Source organism: Stegastes partitus, unplaced genomic scaffold (assembly GCF_000690725.1).
Source record: "Stegastes partitus isolate 25-593 unplaced genomic scaffold, Stegastes_partitus-1.0.2 Scaffold1246, whole genome shotgun sequence".
In the NCBI taxonomy this organism is placed as follows: domain Eukaryota; kingdom Metazoa; phylum Chordata; class Actinopteri; family Pomacentridae; genus Stegastes; species Stegastes partitus.
The window spans coordinates 31862-51629 of NW_007578977.1; the positions used below are offsets into that span (position 1 = coordinate 31862).

Consider the following 19768-nt stretch of genomic DNA (forward strand, 5'->3'; position numbering starts at 1 on the left):
GTTGTAATTATTCCTTCATGTCAGCTGAAATTGAATATATATATATTTTATTTATTTATTTATTTAAAAGAAAATGCAAATTAAGCTGTGCAGTGTCATCAACAGGTGGCGCTATAAGAAACCCCAAAGAAGAACAAGAAATAAGCAAATTAAGAGTGTTATAGAATTGTTTTCAGTCAAGAAAGTTGTAATTATTCCTTCATGTCAGCTGAAATTGAACATGTTTCATGATGTTCGGAGACGAAGACAATGAAAGAAGCGGAAACATCTGATCAGTCACGTCAGTCGAATGTTTGTTAAACTTATTCAGAAATTGTGTTTCCATCTTCCACTATTTTCAAATATTGCAGCTACTGCGATACTTCAAAATGCTACTGAGTCAGCAAGTGACACTTCTTGTGCCTGAGTGCATTCAAAAACTATTTAGCTATCTATTTTTTGTACAGCACCTTTTGTGCAAAAATTGATTCCACAGTGCTTTGTAGCCTCGATTAAATACTAAGGTCAAAAATGGAAAATTGCGGAAATGTGTGTTTATAAAGTGCAAAACAAATAAAATTTTAGTTACTTAAGTACTAAAATTAACATAAAAACACACAGAAGTCTAAACTGCTAAAAGTAATGGGGGAAAATGGCTGCGAAACTATACTAGCCCTCAGCACTGGATAAACGGTTACAGCAGACCGCCAAAAGCACAAGCAAAGATTTATTTGAACATTGCAGGAGGGCACAGTAGGCAGACGTCTGGGGGTCCTCCCCCAGGATATTTTCAACATTAAACACTTGCTGCAATCTGATTATTTTATTATGCGACAATTTGTGCCTCTTTTGCATCAATCTGTGGTGTAAACGTATTGATTTATGTAAAAGAAAATACAAAAACAATGGTTCAATGTTAGGGCTGCAAGGTGGCGCAGTTGGTTAGCACTGTTGCCTCGCAGCAAGGTCGCCGGTTCGCATCCCAGTGGGGGCACCGGGATCTTTCTGCGTGGAGTTTGCATGTTCTCCCTGTGCAGTGTGGGTTCTCTCCGGGTTCTCCGGCTTCCTCCCACACAGTCCAAAAACATGCTGAGGTTAATTGGTGATTCTAAATTGTCCGTAGGTGTGAATGTGAGTGTGCTTGGTTGTCTGTCTCTAAGTGAGGCCCTGTGATAGACTGGTGACCTGTCCAGAGTGTCTCCTGCCTTCACCCTGAGTCGGCTGGGATAGGCTCCAGCCCCCCCGCGACCCTAATGAGGATTAAGCGGTGTATAGATGATGGATGATTCAATGTTATTGCAGTTTCTAATTCTTTGCTTATCCTCCGCCCCCCTCAAATCCACGCCTATGATTAAAAGTAATGGTTATATAGCTGCAACAGCTCAAAGTATTTGATGAATGGTTGAAAGAGTTAGCTAAATGCATGAAGCGAATAAAATAGTACAGATAAAAGAAATAGATAAATGGCTCCTATACAGCTAAAGGTCAAGGATAAAAAAACAGTCAGCTTTTGTTACCATGAGTGGTAGAAGTATGAATGCAACTCCCAAAACTGACGTAAAAAACACTTCACTTGTATAAAAGCATTACTGCTTCATATGAAACTGTGGCAAAATGAACACATTTGAAATATGAGAGGCAGATAAAGGATTAGTTCTCGACAGAGCAATGAGGCGAAATCAGCACAAAAGACTCTAAGTTCTGATGCTACCGTTGAGTGTTTTGCTGTAAAACATAACTACGTCATCGTTAGCCAGTCGACCGCGTGGGGATGAGCTGATAAAGTTAATGAAGTCAAGTCTGACGCAACAGTATTTGCAGGATGAGATCATTAGTCACTTGGTTTAGGCTGATTATTCATTTCGTCTCATCTTCAACACACAGCCTCCTGCTGAGCCTTTACACTACAGGCATGTTATATGAAGACAATTCTGCCTTGTAGCATCTATTATTATTCCATCAAGCTACTTTGTCAGACATCTAAAGAGTCGGTTAGATGTGGAGCGACCCACTCAGAAACATACATGGTGCCGGCTGAAAGCTCATCAAGGCGCGGGCAGTAATCCAACCATCCATGGCAAACCAAACAATGTGCAAATCTCTCCGAGTCTCTAAGTCATTTTTGTCTAGGTTACAGTAATCCCTTGGTCTCTGTGCTGCAGTGTGAGCATGCATTTGAATATATTAAAAACTCCGCGGAGAGGATGATAAGCTGAATTTGAGCTCCTAAACCAGACTGTTATTAAGTTTCCTGTGAAAGTTTTACCCAAGGTTGTTCAAAGAGTTTCACTGCGCCGCTCTCAGAGGTCTGAAAATGGGTTATCCTTGGTGCACTGGTGTTCTCCGGCATGCCGAGTGAAGTCTGTCACTTTCATCTTCAGAGGGAATACGTACATTTATATCGATATGTCCATTTGTATATGTCAGCTTCTGAAAACGTGTGAGTATGCAGGTGCATGTACACATAATGAGGGCTTTTCTGTGCATCTATGAGCAAGAAACCAGAGCTGCTACTCATTTCAAAGTGCAGTGAATACAATAAATAAAACACTCAATAATAAAATATGCTCATGTTGAATGCTTCAAAGTCAATCAAAATGTATGTTTCAGGGCTTTAAAATGTGCACAGCGACTTTATAACATTGCGAATGCATTTAAGATCACAGTACCTTCCAGAAGTTGTCAACCTTGCCGTAGACGAGCGACTGGTTCTGCCTTTTGATGTCGTCGATGTGTTTGATGTCGCTGGCGTTGAGGTGCTGCTCCACAACAAAGCCCAAGAAACTGTTGTCTGGGGTGTGAGCTGTGAAAGAAACAAAAAAAAATAAAAATCAGCAGGCATTTAAAGGTAGTAACAGGGAAGAAAGACACAAGAAAGAGATTTTAAGAAAAGATGAGGGAAAAAAAGGGATTGTTTCTATGAAATAAAATGACAAATGACTTCAGTTTTGTTTTATGCATCATTGAGGCCAAAACAAAAATCTCATGCACACGTCTGCTTTTCAGAGCTCAAACAGATCATGATTCCAAAGACAGGCAGAAACAGTCGCACGACACGACACATCAAGCACTCTGGGTTTTTTTTGTCCCTTCCATTCCTTCTTGTGCAGTGATGACTGGTTACTATGGGAACTGTGAGATGAGCAGGTCAAGTGCAGAACCCGGAGCTGGCAGCGTTTTACCTCACAACCATCTGCCTTGTAAAACAATGGGAGGACAAGGGTTTGGAGCGTGGACAGAAGAGACTCCGTCAAAAATGAAAGCGCTTAATGATGTAACTCAAGATGAAAAATGGAGGAACGGAAGCAGAGTGGAAAGCAGGCGCTGCCGTCACCTCTGGAAGTGAATGAAACAGGCTGTGTTAAGGAGGGGGGGGGCGTTTTAGTTGTGGTTTGTGCTGGAACCCCAGGGAGCTGCTGTGGTCAGAGCTCATTTTTACCACAACCTTATTACCACGGAGGCAAATTGAGGTCAGTCAGTCAGGGGAGATGGAATTCGCTTCAGTATAGTAAATAAAGGGTTTTAGTGAGATCATTTCAGCGAAGAATATCAACACAGCAGCTGCAAACTCCACTACCTGCCAGCACTTAAACAAGTCAAGCACTGCAAATATCCTCTGGGCTTGTAACTCTTATGTAATACAAAGGGATTAATCACGATATTTAAACACACGATGGCAGCAATCATGACTTAACTGCTATAGATAACAGGAGAAAGAATGACACACTGCCAAAGCTTTACAAATAAGGTTGTTTATGTCGGGGTGTTGGCTGGAATGTGACATTTAGTCCTGTTCGACAAAAAGCCGCTGTTTGCTCGCTCAATCTCTTCCAAGGCAGTTCACATATTGGCGCTGGCTAAATACCTTAAGGCAAACATAAAAAAAGAAACATGGAGCAAGGAAGTGTGTTATGCAGAGCAAATGAGCCCAGCAACAGTCCAAGCAATTACGGAACAATGACAAAAATGTGCAGTTTCATTTTTCCCTAAATGATTGGAAAAGGCCAAGAACAGAAGGGTTTTATAATACCCTGACTTAACATAATTCATTCCGCAGTCAGAGAAGTATACTCCATGATTCCATTACACTAGTGAAATGTTTCTTTTTGGGATATTTATCACAGGGTGCTTCAAACACTTCCTTTGTTCAGACTTTCTCTAGGCCAAGTGTCACTCAGTGAGAGTGTAACAACATCAAAATGTCATTATACACGGAACTACAATGGCTCAAATTCTAATCAATCACGTTCACATCCTGTTCTTGTTCTGCATTTCCCAACATCAGAACACACAGAGGAAGCTTTTACCCGCCGAGCACTGTCAGCTCACTTTCTGTTCTGTGTGTGGGAGAGCAAAGGAATGTGGGAGTAGCTGTTATGAAGACATCACCAGATCCGTGCGAGGTGTCTGTGTAGGCAGCAGCCCAGTGCAACAACTTGAAATACCTGTGGAGGCTATCTCAGGCTGCCTGACAAACACTGATACTGATTATTACACTGATGATTGCTGCCTTCACCGAGTATGAGTGTAACAATGAGCCAAAAAAAAAAAATCCAGTCTAAACAGTAAGGAATAAGGTTAGAGAAGGGTCTGGCATTCTGGGAGCTAAAAGTCAGGATATTTTGCCCTCTGCTGCTTTGTTGTTGACCTTTTTGTACGTCTCTTTGTGAGTCTCTGAACATTATCTCTGGATTTCCCCTTTAATCCCTTTCAGCCAGCCAATTGTGTGCTCGCGCTGAAAAGAAACAGAGGATTGAGGGATGATGACAAATTGAAAATGGGAAGGGATGGCTGACTTGAACGAGTATTCCTGCTTTCACATCAAAGTAATGCAATGAAATGTTTTGGGGTTTTTTTCAATTTAGTAAATGGTAAAGAGTTAAGTTCAAGATGAGATTTCTAAATGATCTTCTTTAAATGAGAAAAAAATAATGTGATAGTTAGTCTTAATGTATAAGTGTTTCTTTTTATTACATCATTGCATCTACTATCAAACAGCAATCTCTAAATTGTTACCAATCTCATGATACTGCAAATGATACACATAGTGTCCGCTCAGACATAATGTTTCTAATTGTTATGCTATATTACAAAATGCTCATTCCAACTGTTCCTCAAAAAAATACAACCTAGTTCCAGGGGATTCATAAATAAATGGTAATATTTCAGCGCAACACTTGGATGATTACAAGAAACTACGACGGGTTTCTGACGGCAAAGAGGCAGACTTGGTCCTGGGTATTAGGAAGTGGCAGCACTAACACTCATGCACCAAACTAACTGTGTAAACAGGACAGGCTGTTAATTAGTGTTCAGCCCTCTTGATGCATTTGGCAACAGATGCCTCTTCTCCCACTAGAGCCGCCACTCAAAATGTCACTCAACTTGCCACAGCTTCATTCGCTATTAGCTAACAAACAGCCAGGGAGAACAGCGTCGCCGGAGAAGCAGCTGCTTTGTCGCTCTTGACAAACTTGTGAGTAAAAGGGAAGCCTGGACTCACTCCGCTAGACTGGGAGTCAATACTGGTGCAATCTGGTTGAGCTGAGACGAGGAAGAGGGCGAAGAAGTGTCGGAAATACTCTTACAGGCAAGATGTGTTCTCGCAGTTGACAGGGATGCCTGGGGATGTTTGTGTGTCCAGTTAAGAAGCAGTAAAATCCCACTAAATTAGAAGTAGAAGCTGAGCATACATCATTACACAAAGGCACCTGCACAGAGAAAAAAAAAAGCCAGACAAATGTAATCCCAAGTCACAAACTACGGATTATGTGATTAATGTTGGACTTACACTTGGAGACTCACTTTACAAGAGACTAACTTTTATACTGCTGGCCTGACAGAAAAAAAGATTTGCTTCATCAGCACTTAAAATCTCCAGTGCTTTAAAAACTCTACATCAAAGACTTTGTGGTCTTAAAACTTATCTGAATAGGCCCAAAGGGTGAACATAAAGAAGCTACACCTGAAAAGTTTGCACATACGTCGGAGATTTTAACTGTTGAGCATTTCAGACTTAAGATAAGAGCATGAGGAGAAGAGAAATGTGATGATTTGACTTTTTGTAGATCTCATAATGATGGAATAAATCTGGACACATACTTGGCATTATTATATTTTTAATATCCCACAGTGATTATCCGAACATAATTAGCCAAAAAACAAGCAGTATAACCCTTAAAGTAGTGTTAGAAAATGTGTCTGTCTTTGGCTTTCTATACACATGTTAACTACCTAGTGTGTAACAAACACAAAGACACTGCTTTGCCCAAACTTAGTGAATATTAATGAAATATTAAAGATCCCATCTGGTGAAAACCAACTTTTTGTACCTTGTTAACATGTCCACGTGCTGTTTTCTATACGCGGGAAGATGCATCAGGAGCAAAATAAGCCGCATCTACACCTTAAAGCTGCAGTGTTCTGATGACAGTCTCAATAAAACAGATCCAGAATTGTATGATTTTATACGCAATAGACTTTAGGAGCGAATCTCGTCAGTCTGCAGCTCGGTGGGACATTTTGTTGTCATTATACTTCTTTAGAATCCGGTTCAAATATATATGAATTACTATTATATTACAACTTGCCATTGCTATACAGGGATTTAATCGATGACCACAGAGGGACTAGAAATACATTTAATTTTTTTTTTTTTTTTTTTAAATCACGCAGTGGATTAGAATAATGTTGCCATAGTATGTTTGCACAGCTTTTCCGGATTCCACTGTTGAAGCTTTCTGCACCACTTCCAATATGTTAAACCACTGTAATCAATCAAAGCAAGCATTTGAAAAGGCTTAAAGTGATACAGTGTAGGAACACAGCAGGAGGTGCTTAATGACAGTACAATAGGTGTCAAATGGTGTGTCTGTTTGCTAATCCTACTGATGATGCTTTTAAGAATTCAGTCTTTTCCAGTGTTGTAAGAAAGACATTTGTGCTTTGGACAGCATGTACAGAAGGCTTGTTGGAGAGACACAGTCAGAGGCTGCACAAAACCGATCTATTGATCCCACACAGATAAAAAGAAAAGAAAAACTTAAGTGAAAGGGCGTGCCAGCGACGTTATCAATCAAAGCCTCACAGGCACTATCGGGCTGGCAGATCTCAGGGTCAATTACGCAGTTGGCAATGCTTCAAAGATAAATACTATCTGCTGCTGCGTTCAACCTCTGACCAGTATTAATCATTATTGCCGGAAGGGATTAAACATTCAGCTGCAGGGATGCACAAAGGAAAAATGTATATGAGACATATAGCGGACCTTTGGTAGCATGTCAGTGCACTTTAAAGCATCAGCTTTTCAGAGTAAAATGCTTTCTTAAATCTCCTGTGAAAGAGTAAAATGGTTAAGATGTGTGCTTCACCACATTGTAAGAATGTATGTGCATGGCAGTAGCTTCACACAGGTGAAGTATCTTTGTGACAGCAGTGCAAAAGGTGCATTTCTTCTAAATAACTGGATATGAAGCCCAGATAAACCTGTTTGCAATCAGGTTAGTTCACATCACATACTACAAAGTCCTTCATAACAAACTTGTCTTTAAGCTGATAAAGTGCTCCATAATTCAATTACGCTTAAAAGATTTCGAACCCCGACATCTCATCCTGACCTACAGCGAAGCATAACTGCATTATATTTGCAAGTGTTCAGCCCTCCAGATTATGAATGACTCATGCTAGCACACGAAGGCGACTTAACTAAGACAGCACGGTCAAACACAAATTGTATACTAGAAAATACTCCCAGCTATCCTGACTCCGAAATAGATTAATGAGGTCAATTTGGCCCTGTCTTGTCTTATTGACCAGAGGCCACACACTCCCAATTCCCCCAACCAATGATTTATGGAGCACTGCCTAATCGTAACAAATGGACCAATCCAAATCGAGAATAAATTACCAACTGGAACCTGATTTGACCGTTGTTACATCTATATTCAATAGGTGAGTTGAGATACAATATAAAAAGAAATATAAAGATTGCATTTAATTTATATTTTAACAAAGTGGCTTTGGAGTTGGGTTTACCTTGCTTCAGGTGCTGCACTAATAAACGTTCAGCTAAATATGGGAGTTACCTCAGCGTCACTAAAATGTCCAGAAGCTGTACATTTCAGACACTGTCAATCGAAACTGACAGAAACACCTGCTCAGACACTCACACTACTTGTTTGACATGACAAGAAAATTCCTGCAATGCAACAACAACAGGAGACCCAAGGCAGCTACTTTGACATGGCTAGAGGTGTTCATGTAATATGCTATTTGCGACGCATGGTTTGCATCCTGTTCTAAAGCCTGAAGGTAGGGTGTTGTGCTGCACAATGGAGAGCGGGGAAAAAAATCCCAGTCTTTCTCGTCTCTCGTGCCTGGAAGTGATGCCATTCTGTGGTTTTAACACTCCACCAAACCGCCGTGCACTTGTTTCACCAGCGATATCATCTAACCTAGCGACTCTTAACTGGATTTTGTGCAAAGGCCCCAGTGTGTTATGAGAAAGACATACCCTATTCAGCGGACAAAGGGCCTATTCAGGTGCAGTGGCATTCTGGATCGCTCCAGGCCTCACCTCGCAAACGGGGATTGTAGGGGTAACATTTCACTTTCTCTTAGCCATGGGGAAAAGGTCAGTACCCCCGGGGGCTGGCTCCCTTTCCTCCCCAGAAAATGCTCTCTCCTCTGCTGCGCCGCCAACGCTCATCCGCCTCAACAAATGCAGTTGACTCCAGTTACAGACTGATCTCACAGTAGCAGCGATGCACACACACACACACACACACACAGAGCTATAAAACCCTCTACGTCCTACATTCATAATCACAGCAAAATGGAGAGCTGAGTGCCTGACCTCTTACTTACTAATCTGCTTGATGATAGTCCATTAGCTAGCACCGTGCAGGATTTTCAGAGGATCTTTGATGCCTCTTTTCCAACAAAAACATTATTTTATAGGACAAAATCTAACTGGAACCGTGCACATTGAAAACGGCCAAGGGTGCTGAACATTTCCACTGATTTATGCTGTAAGTAGCCGTGTTTGGCAGCTTAAATGGGGGACTTAAAAAGGTGATGAAATCTATCAGAGTCATGTTGTGAAGAAGAAAAGTGTTATTCTCAGCCCTGCTGCTCATCATGCTTGACAAGCTTGCATTTTGGATGCATCTCTGACCTTTTTGCAGTGCTGACCTGTTGATTTAGAGGTGGTGGTTTCATTATGTGAAGTTAAATACACTATTTTTTTTTAAATCCAGCATGGACCACAATTAAACCTGTTTTTTTCCCCCAAAGGAGAAGCACACAAGCCATTTTAGCGATGGTTGATAGGTATAATTTTTAAGAGTATGTGTGTTGGAGACTTACGGAACATGGTGTTGAACTGCTGCGGGTTGAGGTTCCACTTTCCCCACGGCGTCTTGTGACCCTTGGACTGGGCATAGTGGGCGTGGTTGAACTCTGGTTCCGTCCCAAAAGAATCCAGCACCCGCAACATGCACCTATGACATCACAGAAAGACAAAGGTTTTAATGGCTGTTCAACTAAATCAACTAAAGGTCAATTGCTTAGAGGAAGTGCTGTTTCACATGGTGTTCTCCAAGGTATTAGCACCAATCTATAGGCCTTCTGGAGTGTCGGTTAGAAACAAAATGAAGCGCATAGCAACATGCCCACGATTACATAATTTTGCACCTATTTAAATCACGCTAGTAAGCCTGAAGACCCACACAAACTCAAATTAACACAACATGACACTGGTGAGGATCTTCCCATTCTTGTGGTGGCATTACTACCACCTCGATCTTCAGTTCCTCAGATGCTGGGAGTGCATTAAAACTAAGTGTTCCCTCTTGCAGCCAACAGTAGAACCTTTGGTGTGCTCATTCTGAATGGGTCACCACCTTTAACTCTACGACTATTTGTTATTTCTATGTAGAAACTGGATATTCTTACTGGCTGGTAAAGCTGGAAGGCAGTGTCTTCATATTTTCAAAGCTTTTATTTTACACCCCAAGTTTGTAAAATACAAGACGCAAAAAAAAAAGTGTTACCATATGGGACATTGAAATAAGCTTATGAATGCCACAAGAGATTTAAATGTATTTTGATGCTGCAAAAACCATGTTTTCTGAGTTATGACGAGTTAAGAAAGGTCATCATAAGAAAAGCAATACAAAAGTATTTAAGAAAGTCCTCAAAAAGATTTAATGCCACGGTAGGAAGAAAAGCGTCCGATAGTCCAATTATACATATATATACAAAATGGAAGGCAATTTTCTTCAGCTTTATTTAAGAAGACAACAATGAAGCCTCCGTCCCCAGACTCAGATAGTGAAGTCCGCCCTGTGGAGGTATGAGACTGTATGAACATCATGGCTGACTCAAAGGTCACACTGCAGGATTAATTAGACCAAAACCAGAGGATGGAATCGTAAACCGCCTGCTGACCTTTAACTCCACGCGCCGCGCTCTCTGACTCCCTCATTGTTGATTGTTTGTTGTCGGCACTGTCCCCTCCTGTTCATGTTTTTTTGTGTTTAAGAAGGCAAAGGGCCAATGAGCTAACATCAATCTGTTGAGTTGGACACAAATTAGACTCTTTTCATATTGAGCCTGTTTTATTGACCGTCTCGTGCCAGAATTTTCTTTGGGGTAACCTATCAGTATAAGAGGCAGCCAGCTGTAAGCAGACCTGGGAGGCAGGGATAAACACACATTTCTCTTTATGTCACACACACACAAAGACATCTGCAACTAAAAAATAAAAATAAAAAAAAATCTCCCTCTCTTTTAGTGATTGTCTCTCCGCCCACCCAGACGCTGCGCAGCTGGCTGTGTGAACTGTGAAGGGCCCTGGGAGAGCGACGAGCTTGGAAACAGCTTCACCGGGAGGAAACTTTAGACCGAAAGCAGAATAACAACAACAACAACAACAACAACATGCCCACATGCCATCTCCGGTCGCTCCAGAGAAAAACAACCCTCATCTGTCCCTGGTAGATGTATTCTCAGCAGATGGTGATGCGATGCTGGAGCCGTAACATAATGTAAATATGGCTGCAGAGAGGCCAGTGACTCGTGGGCGTCGTGATATGACAGGAGACGAGGCTGTTCAGCTCAACAAATACGCACTGGGTGACACATGGTGTATTATTCCAATCAAGATGGGCTGAGTGGGGATGGGGAGTGTAATTTCTCCACGATGTAATCCACCTGAAGTGATGCCAGCTGCATAATGTATAACAAGGGCTATTGTAAATAATAAGTTTGTCTCCTGTCAAGATGAGCTCCCAGGTGAAATAAACACAGCAGTCCCATGTGGGTCATTAGGAAACTACGATATCGCACAGGAGTTTTTGTCTTATAAGAACCTAAATGAGGGACATATCTGCACACCCCTGAGGCAACACACAACAGCTGGATGATATGCAGACATATCAGTTAATTGTCTGTCTTGTAAAAAGCACGAAATTGTCATCCGGCTAATAACGTCTCATTATTTCCTGCTATTTTTAGATCCATGTGAACCAATGAAATTCCCTTTTACTCACAGCGTGTTCGAACATTAACCTGAATTGCTGCCATTTATATTAATCAAGCAATAAATGAATACAGACAAAGGTTATGATGAGCTCACATACATGTTTTAGTCATGTGATCAGCTGACCAAAACAGTAGCTGTTCAATCATAGCTTAGAACCTATTTTTAGATTTTTTTTTATCATGTTGAAAAAGTCAAGCATCTGGACAGATTTATAGAAATTTAGAAGTCAAATGGCAGACATGTCTGGTAACTGGTATATCACAAGTTTTTAAAATCACCAGAAAACTGTCTCACAAAACCATCTTGCAATTGCTAAAATGTACATCATGGCTTGGTGAGGCCTGCTCTCTAACAAAGTGTAACGTCAGGTGATGAACCATGGCTTGCTATCATATTTACTGTAGATGCATCAACTGAATCCTTTTGCATTTTTTGTCTAAATCAAAAGCAAGTGAGGAAGTGACAAATGAAAACAGAGAACAGAAGAGACAAAAAAGCTAGTCACGGGACAAATATGGTAAATGATGAAATCAAACTTGTGAGACATCACGAAACTTAAGGCTGATTTTTCGTTGCTTCAGTTTCACTTCTGCAATTTTGTTTTTAAAGTCAAACATATGATTTGTACGCACGTAGCACATTTTCTGCACATTTTCTGCACATTTTGATGCAGATGGAGGTATACTGCCTGACACAGTAACTGGATAAAAACATTAAATGTAAAAAAAAAACAACAGGTCAACACTGATTCTAGTTTACACAGACAGAACGATAGTTTAGAGTGTTCCCATTCCTCTGGAGTTGTGTGAAACACGGTGATACAGTACCGTAAGACAGATAGCCACAAGACTAGAGCAATAATAAAACACATAAATCACACACAGGCCTGACAGACTTGCTTATTTTCTATCTAAACACAAAAAATAAACCAGCAAAAAAGAGAGAATAAATATCAGACTTTACTATTTACAAGATTTGGAGGACTGATATGCAAACAAACGTTGCATGTACAACAAACAACAAATAAAGACAGAGGTAGCTTCACAAAGGGTTTGTGGGCTTGTCGGGCCACAAAGGCTAGAAATGAAATTCACTTCTACCAGGAGACAGGAAAGTAAAAGACACAATGGCAGAAGGACCAAGCAGGGAAACTGATTAGGTTACACTTTGTGAAAGAAGAAAGAGGAGAAAGATGCTTCCAACTTGTACACCAAGTCTTCTTTCACAAAGAGCCCAGAAAGCGTACAGTGGCATTAAGTGCTCTGACATAAATGCGCAATAATGGTGGGAGAAATAATGCAGCAAACAGCATCTGGACCTTACATTACGCCTGAGGCTGAATCAATTTCCTCGGGGCACAAAGTGAGCGGATGCGGTTTAAGGTGTTATGTCGCAGACAAACAAAACCTGGTGACAAGCAGGAGGAACCAGCGGGGCCATTAGTGCCCCCAGACTTATTGTTCCTTCTCTTTTCCTGTCAGTCGGAGCTGACGGGAGCTTTTTCAAAACAAACCAGGACGGCCTAATCTACAGTCCTCAGCGGAGCACTCGGAGAAAGAATAGACTCGGTCGCTGACAACATCATGAACAACAGACGCTCCTTGGGCCTTTTGGGAAATTGTGGTAATGTACGAGCAGAAAATAGACTCATTGTCCCAACAAGTGCCTGACAAACCTCAACCCAATGCCCAGTGCCCACCATGAAACCGCAGTGGGAAGCCTCAGCACAGGGGTAAAGACCTGTACAAATTACTGAATTCACTGACTGGCTGACATAATGAGATAAAGAAAAGAAAAGGTTCGGCCTTGTTTAATCAGTAACTTACAATGTGTGATATGTAACAGCTTGAGCAGGTTTGCGCAACAGCAAACTAAATTCAAACTTTGGTCCCACAGGGAAGTGTAAAAATATGTGGGGAGTTAAAACAGACACAGCACGCTCAGCAGGAACTCCCTGTATGAATAAAGGTAATAAAAAATATATAACAAAATTACAGCAGCAAGCATTTGATTCTGTGGAGTCTACATCCGTCAGTGGGCAAATTTAGGCTTCATCAAAGCTGACAAACTTAATCTGTTTCTTACCATACAGCATTTTAGGAGTGTTAATATACAGCATAAAAAATAGTAATAGTGCTTCTCACGTCAGGAAACTAAGCATCTTTGTCCTTATTCAGCAAAAATATTACGTTGAATGTTTTATCACTCTTAGAGAAAATACATTAAAGCTCCTAAAAACAAGCTTGAAAAAAAAAAAGGGTTACAATTAAATTGCATAAAATTAAACTGAACAACTTTTGAAATTGTGTATAACAGTCAAGATGTGTGTCCTGGCAACATCACCACCTCTGCTACGATTCAAATATGGCTAAATCCTGACTGGTTCATGGAAATGCATCACATTGCATAATACAATGAAGTCCTACCAACTTAAAACTAGTGCAAACAGAAAATAGTAGAGAAAATACACTTTAGTGGTCTTAATATGAATGTACTTACTGGTAGTGGACCCAGGAAGGCCCCAACGTCTTCTTGAACTGGGTGAGACCCACGATGTCAATGTAAATAAGCTCGACCACCTTGTCACCCTGAGTGGGGCAGCTGGATTTGTTCCCCATAACCTTCCGCATGATCCTATGAAAAAAAAAAAAAGAAATTAAAGTCAACTTTGAAACCAAAAAAAAATGTGTCAAAACACATAACAAAATGGTCCTATCTCTTTTGGCTTCTGGTTTCTGTACTTTATGTCACTGAACAACCTGTAAAAGGTCAATTGGTAAAGTCAGACTAAAGGCAAACTGCAAGGGCAAATAGTTTAGCTTAGTCTGAAAGACAAACTCAACAGTCTGCACCAAACCGCATCCACGTCAAACAGCATGGCCGTCCAGAAAGGTCATAGTTGGCCAACGTGGCTTTATGTACCATCAAAAATTAGGCAAATAACACGGGAGCTACATTTCTTTGACCCTCAGGCAACTAAGTCAGTACTGCAATTGAGGATGAAGGTTTATTTAAAGACAGAAATGGTTATATACGAAAGGTCTGAAATGCTGATTTTAGGTCCTATTAACACAGGGATGCATCATAAGTTTTCCCATTTTTTTTGCTTTTCAACATTGTATTATGGAGTTATTTTTGACCAGGATACATCCTTTAACTCACACATAAAACAGGTCTTTAGAATGGCCTTCTTTCACCTGCACAATGTTGTCAACATATTAGTAACATCTCATCTTAGAGTGATGCTGAAAAACTGGTTTATGCATTTGTTGTTTCTAGACCAGATGACGGTGATTCCTTGTTATCAGGAGGTCCCAATCAGGGAAGCGGACAAAGCAAAAATAAAACAAAACAGCGATGTGTTGCTCAAGGTTGAGCTAACTTTTTTCTACCATCTTTCTTTTTGTACCTTTGCTGTTTTTTTTAAAGGGGAATATTACAGTACGCAAGCACTGGATGCAATGCCGACTTTACCAACATAATAAACAACGGCAAAGAAAGCTCAGTTTTAACATCTGTTACTCTGGAATTTCAATCCAAGCATAAGGTTTCACTTTCCACCAAGACAGAAACGTTGTATAACATGTTGACAATTATATCTGATATCAGGGAGCTGCCATTAGAGGAAAACTGAATGAGGTTTGTGGGTTACCACAGTGATGATGCCTCTAATTGGCGATGAGGCTTTTAGGAAGTGATGTGTTAACATGCTGGAAAGATGCATACAACAATTTATTCACATGAAAGTCTGCTGATACTGCTGCTTTTGTTCACCTGTTCATGTGTAATTATTTTCTGCAGTTTCAGTCCAATGTAAAACAAGTTGTCTGTTTTTCCAACACAGCACCTTAAAAAGTTGATTTAGGGTGCACTTGTGGCAATACTCAACCTGTTTTCTACTCACTCTTTGAGCTCAGTCAGGGAGGCGGAGATGCGAACGTCGTGGCCCAGCAGGTACAGCGTGGTTATAAGATCACTCCACTGGACCAACTCGCCCAATGGGCCACCGCTAAAGGCATTTTCTGCTATCTTGAAGCCCGATTCCTTGGTCAGCAGGCCCAAGTGAACCAGGATCTGTTGGAGGGGAAAAGCAGGGAATTAAATAAGTGACACTGGTAACTAATGTAGTGTAGTGTTTCATTTATAGTTGGAGATGTGGCTGTTTTTTTTTAGTATTAGTGAATATAAGGGAGAACTCAAAGAAGAACTCCATGGGATTCCTATCCAAGGAGATTTACATGGGGAGTGTAAAAAAAAAACATGTTTATCCTAGTTGGAGACTGGAAAAGCAGTTCCACTTTTTATCGGAGAGCTGTCAGGTGAACAATGCACATGCTGAGAAAAACATTCAAGTAAAGTATGAACAGCACACACAAGCGTACACACAGGAGAGCTTCCAGGTGCTGAGAGGAACACAATGTTCCACAGCGGGAGTAGAAAGAAACAGCAGATTTTGTTTGAAGTGACCGACGCGTTTTATTCCTTGTTGACAGCCAGCCTCAGTGCCAGGGCACACTAGTCAAGGATTAATATGGGCGGATTAATATCCAAAAGAGATTAGCAGCTGAAATAAAGAACTGGCTTTGAAAGGAGAAGGAGGAGGGGGAAAAAAAAAAGCTTTTTGTTTAATTATAGACTGAACAGATTCAATGGAAACGCAACAGTTAGGAGGGATAGGTAAGAAAACACAAACCGATAGATGTATAGATGAAGAGGGTTCTTGTTTCTCTCAGCTTTGCTAAAGGGGATGCTGCTTTGCATCAGCGCCAAGGTATCATGGGAATGTGATGTGAATTATTCACAAGGCCGGTGAAAATTGTGAAGTACATTATTCAGTGCTGGGAGCTGCTACCAACTTGGGACACAATGGAATATCCATGTCACTCCTTTCCCACCACCATTTCTTCTCCAAGCAAAATTGGGGCAGCCTACAAGTGTGAATAAGTGCATGGTTGTGTACCTGTGTGTGTCTGGCTGGTGTTTGTTGTCTACCTTTTTCTGACAGATTTTGGGAGCTGGTTTCAGAAAGTTCTCGACATTCTACTCACTTTTAGGGAGAAAAAAATAGTATTTTGCTAATTCAAAAGCAGCATTCTCCCATATTAACTAAATTGGGAGTTTGGCTTATTTTACTTGCTGAAAATGTTTCTGTGGGTCTGTTGGCTGCTTTAACTAATAACCTCGGACGTTTTCACATGGTATTCTGTCACCAGCTGATACGTTAATTACACCAACAGTACATCCAGCTCACAAAAGCTTTTCATCCATTATTCTGAGCACTGTGTCTAGTCAGTCTTTCCTGAAAAATGCCCAGCATAAAGGAAGCGACAATTTCATGTTTCAGACAGCGTGAACAAAGGTTCTTTAGCATAAACAACTCTGTGGTTAGTACAAATATGAACAGTGATCCTGCCTAAAGAAACCAAAACAAACTCCTCAACATAAAGGGAAAAAGAACTCACACTGACAAAGGAGGATTCTGAATGTATCGAATGTAGTAAAAATATCCTTTAACTGAGAGCGATCTCACTTGATTCCCTCATTTCTTCGGGGTGTTTCATGTCACGCTCACCTTCTTCCTCCGTCGCTTGGCCAGGTTCTGCTTGGCAGCCAGCGAGCGAATGGCGCTGACCCACGGCTCAGCCATGCGCTTGATCCTCAGCATCATCCAGCGGAACTCTTCCCGTTGTGACATCTTGCGGTAAAGCTCCTCGAAACTGGTCCGGATCTCCGCCTGCACACACAGTTTACACGGTTTCTGTATATATGCTACCGGGGCTTGATGAGCAAATGTGATCTGATTATGTTCCTTGGCTTTGTGGTACATTTTCAAATATGTGCATGTCGGTCAGTAAATGTATGCTCTTCAGTGGTGTTTGTACTCTGCACCAGAAAATGTGAGGACTAAGCTGTTTCTTTGGAAATCTGAAGACACTTATATTCAGTTTGTTGTTGTGGGTTTCCTTCTATGTGCTTCAGTTCTCATGACCTCTTTTATCAAACATACACTTCTAGGTTCAGCGTATCCAAATCAGTGACACAACCACTGACAGAAACTTTCCTGGTGAATCCTGTATTCTTCAAACAACAGAGAGCGCAAAGCATCTGACATGTTTAAGATTCACAGAATAGGGAACAACAGGGCATCAGGTATGGTGAAGCTAAATTAGGAGGTGGGTTTCTGGTACACAATCAAAGCTCTGACCCTGTGGTGACCCCATTGGCTAGTTCAACTCTCAACTCACACACAATTTCTACAGTTTTACAGTTTCACTTTGCAGACGCTTTTATCCAAAGTGACATACATCTGACTGCAAATACAACACAAACAAGGATCTAGTCAAGAGAAAACAATCCGGATAAGTGCCATAGGACAAGTTCAGGTGTGATAGGGCGTTGATGCCAATAGCAGGCTGTAGGGAGGTAATAGGAATTTTTGTTTGTTCGTTTTTTGTTTTCAGTTTGTCAAATCCAAAGGTGTCAACCCAGATTCTACCAGCATAGCCCTCAAAAAGTGGATTAATGCTCCTATGTTGCATCTAAACAAGAGTCTTCATACACATTTAGACTTGTGTGCTGGTGTGACTGTGGAACTCTGCAGTTAAACCACCAAAACACTAGTTAGCGGTGGAGTCTTAACGCTGCTCTGTTGAGTTTCTTTGTGCACTTGAAACACAGGTGACTGAAACAGAGCAGATCATGTGAGAGCTAATTAATGTTGAACAACAGTTACTTTTACCTAAATTACTGCAACACAGAACAGAGAGGAGGCATCAGAAGTGACTGTACACAGCTTGGTAAAGCCATGGAAACAAGAAAGCTTGCTTCTCTTTTTTTTTTACAACACCTACTTTGCACTATAAGCAGGAGAGATACAATTACAGAGTATTATACATGCAAAACACAACATTACTACCAAGTGGAACAATCCGTTGTTGTGGTCTATGTTGTCACAACATGCAGCCACATTTACGGGGAGGTGCACGTCCAGCTAAAGCAGCCATGGCCTTGGTTAGGAAGTATAAATCAAGCCTAAGCTTTGGGCCCTACTGGCTCCAACCATGTCCACTGAAGAAAAGCTGATTTATTTGGGAGGAAAACTCAAGTCACAAAGGTCGTATATACCTGGGATGTGGATCTAAGTGAGCCCAGTGTTGGAAGTCTTTACAAGGTAATAGTAATAATCTAAAAAAAAAAAAAGTTCAATTCTTTAGTGATCATTTTGGGGAAGCACAGTCTTTTAAACCTCTCATTCATTCTCCACCTGGAGAGATCAAATCTTACTGCTTGGTCAACATTTACACTCAGGGCGATCTGATCTGTTCTAATTCTAAAATATTGCTGTATCATCGCTCTCTGTGTTGCTAGGAAAACACATAATTATCCGAGTTACTGGTCTGTAGCAGAAATTCCCCCACCTGCATACAACAGTGTCTGTGCTCTGTCCCTCGCTAACCTCAGAAAATAACGAATCTGTTTCCTGGGGGCCTTTAAGAACCGGCAGGTCAGGATGATCTTCATTCCTCCTCCACCCCTCTGTACAATGTGTGGACATGTTCTTTATCTGAAGACAAGTGATATGCTTTGTTAAACGCATATCTTACACACTTGGGTTTCCTTGTAGCTGCTTTTATCTTTCTTCCTGCAGCTACCATGACATAAACCCAAAGCAGTCTTTAAAATTTCTATTTCATCTAATTCAGAATCACAACATTGACTTCCAAACTGCCAAAGGGTCATTTTCTTGGAGTGAGATTGTTCGAGAAGAGCTCCAATAACACCACAAAGAGCCCCAGCTCAAGTCAAACACTGCATGGTTACGATTAAAAGGTTTGTCCACACTGACTAAATCTCATATCTTACAGATTGGCAGATGGATTAAATGGATAGGAAAAGAAAAGCAGAGCTGGGCTGCAGATGGATGAGTGGATGAATGAATGTTGAATGTAGGCTTTAATGTGTTGCACTTGTCAATCTCTCTGTGTTGAATGTGTCCACTTCAAGTGATTCTTCTTAGTGACAGCAACCATGGTAAACTATCGCAGACATCTGCAGAGGAAATATTGTACGGAGGACATGTTTGAGAAGTCTGTAGAGTGTAAATTTATACAGAAAAATATACTAAATTCACAAACGCCGCACTGTATTTATAGAGACAGAAACAACAAATATTAAAGCATTCAAAGCACCAAGTCTTTCATGTTACAAGCAAATGTGGGTTTTGGCTGTGTTGTCTGAATGGGG

General features: G+C 41.0%; 1 protein-coding gene across 2 annotated transcripts in view; it reads right to left on the bottom strand.

Moving 5' to 3' along the window:
• mgat5 (alpha-1,6-mannosylglycoprotein 6-beta-N-acetylglucosaminyltransferase) overlaps positions 1-19768 on the bottom strand; it is a 92011-nt gene that overhangs the window by 27036 nt on the left and 45207 nt on the right. For both annotated transcript variants that reach the window (XM_008297769.1, XM_008297768.1), the window contains exons 7-11: positions 17097-17258; positions 15429-15598; positions 14024-14158; positions 9346-9479; positions 2649-2782 (exon numbers count right to left, since the gene is read on the bottom strand). In XM_008297769.1, the coding sequence (XP_008295991.1) occupies positions 2649-2782; positions 9346-9479; positions 14024-14158; positions 15429-15598; positions 17097-17258 (735 nt within the window). The remainder of the gene's footprint in view (positions 1-2648; positions 2783-9345; positions 9480-14023; positions 14159-15428; positions 15599-17096; positions 17259-19768) is intronic.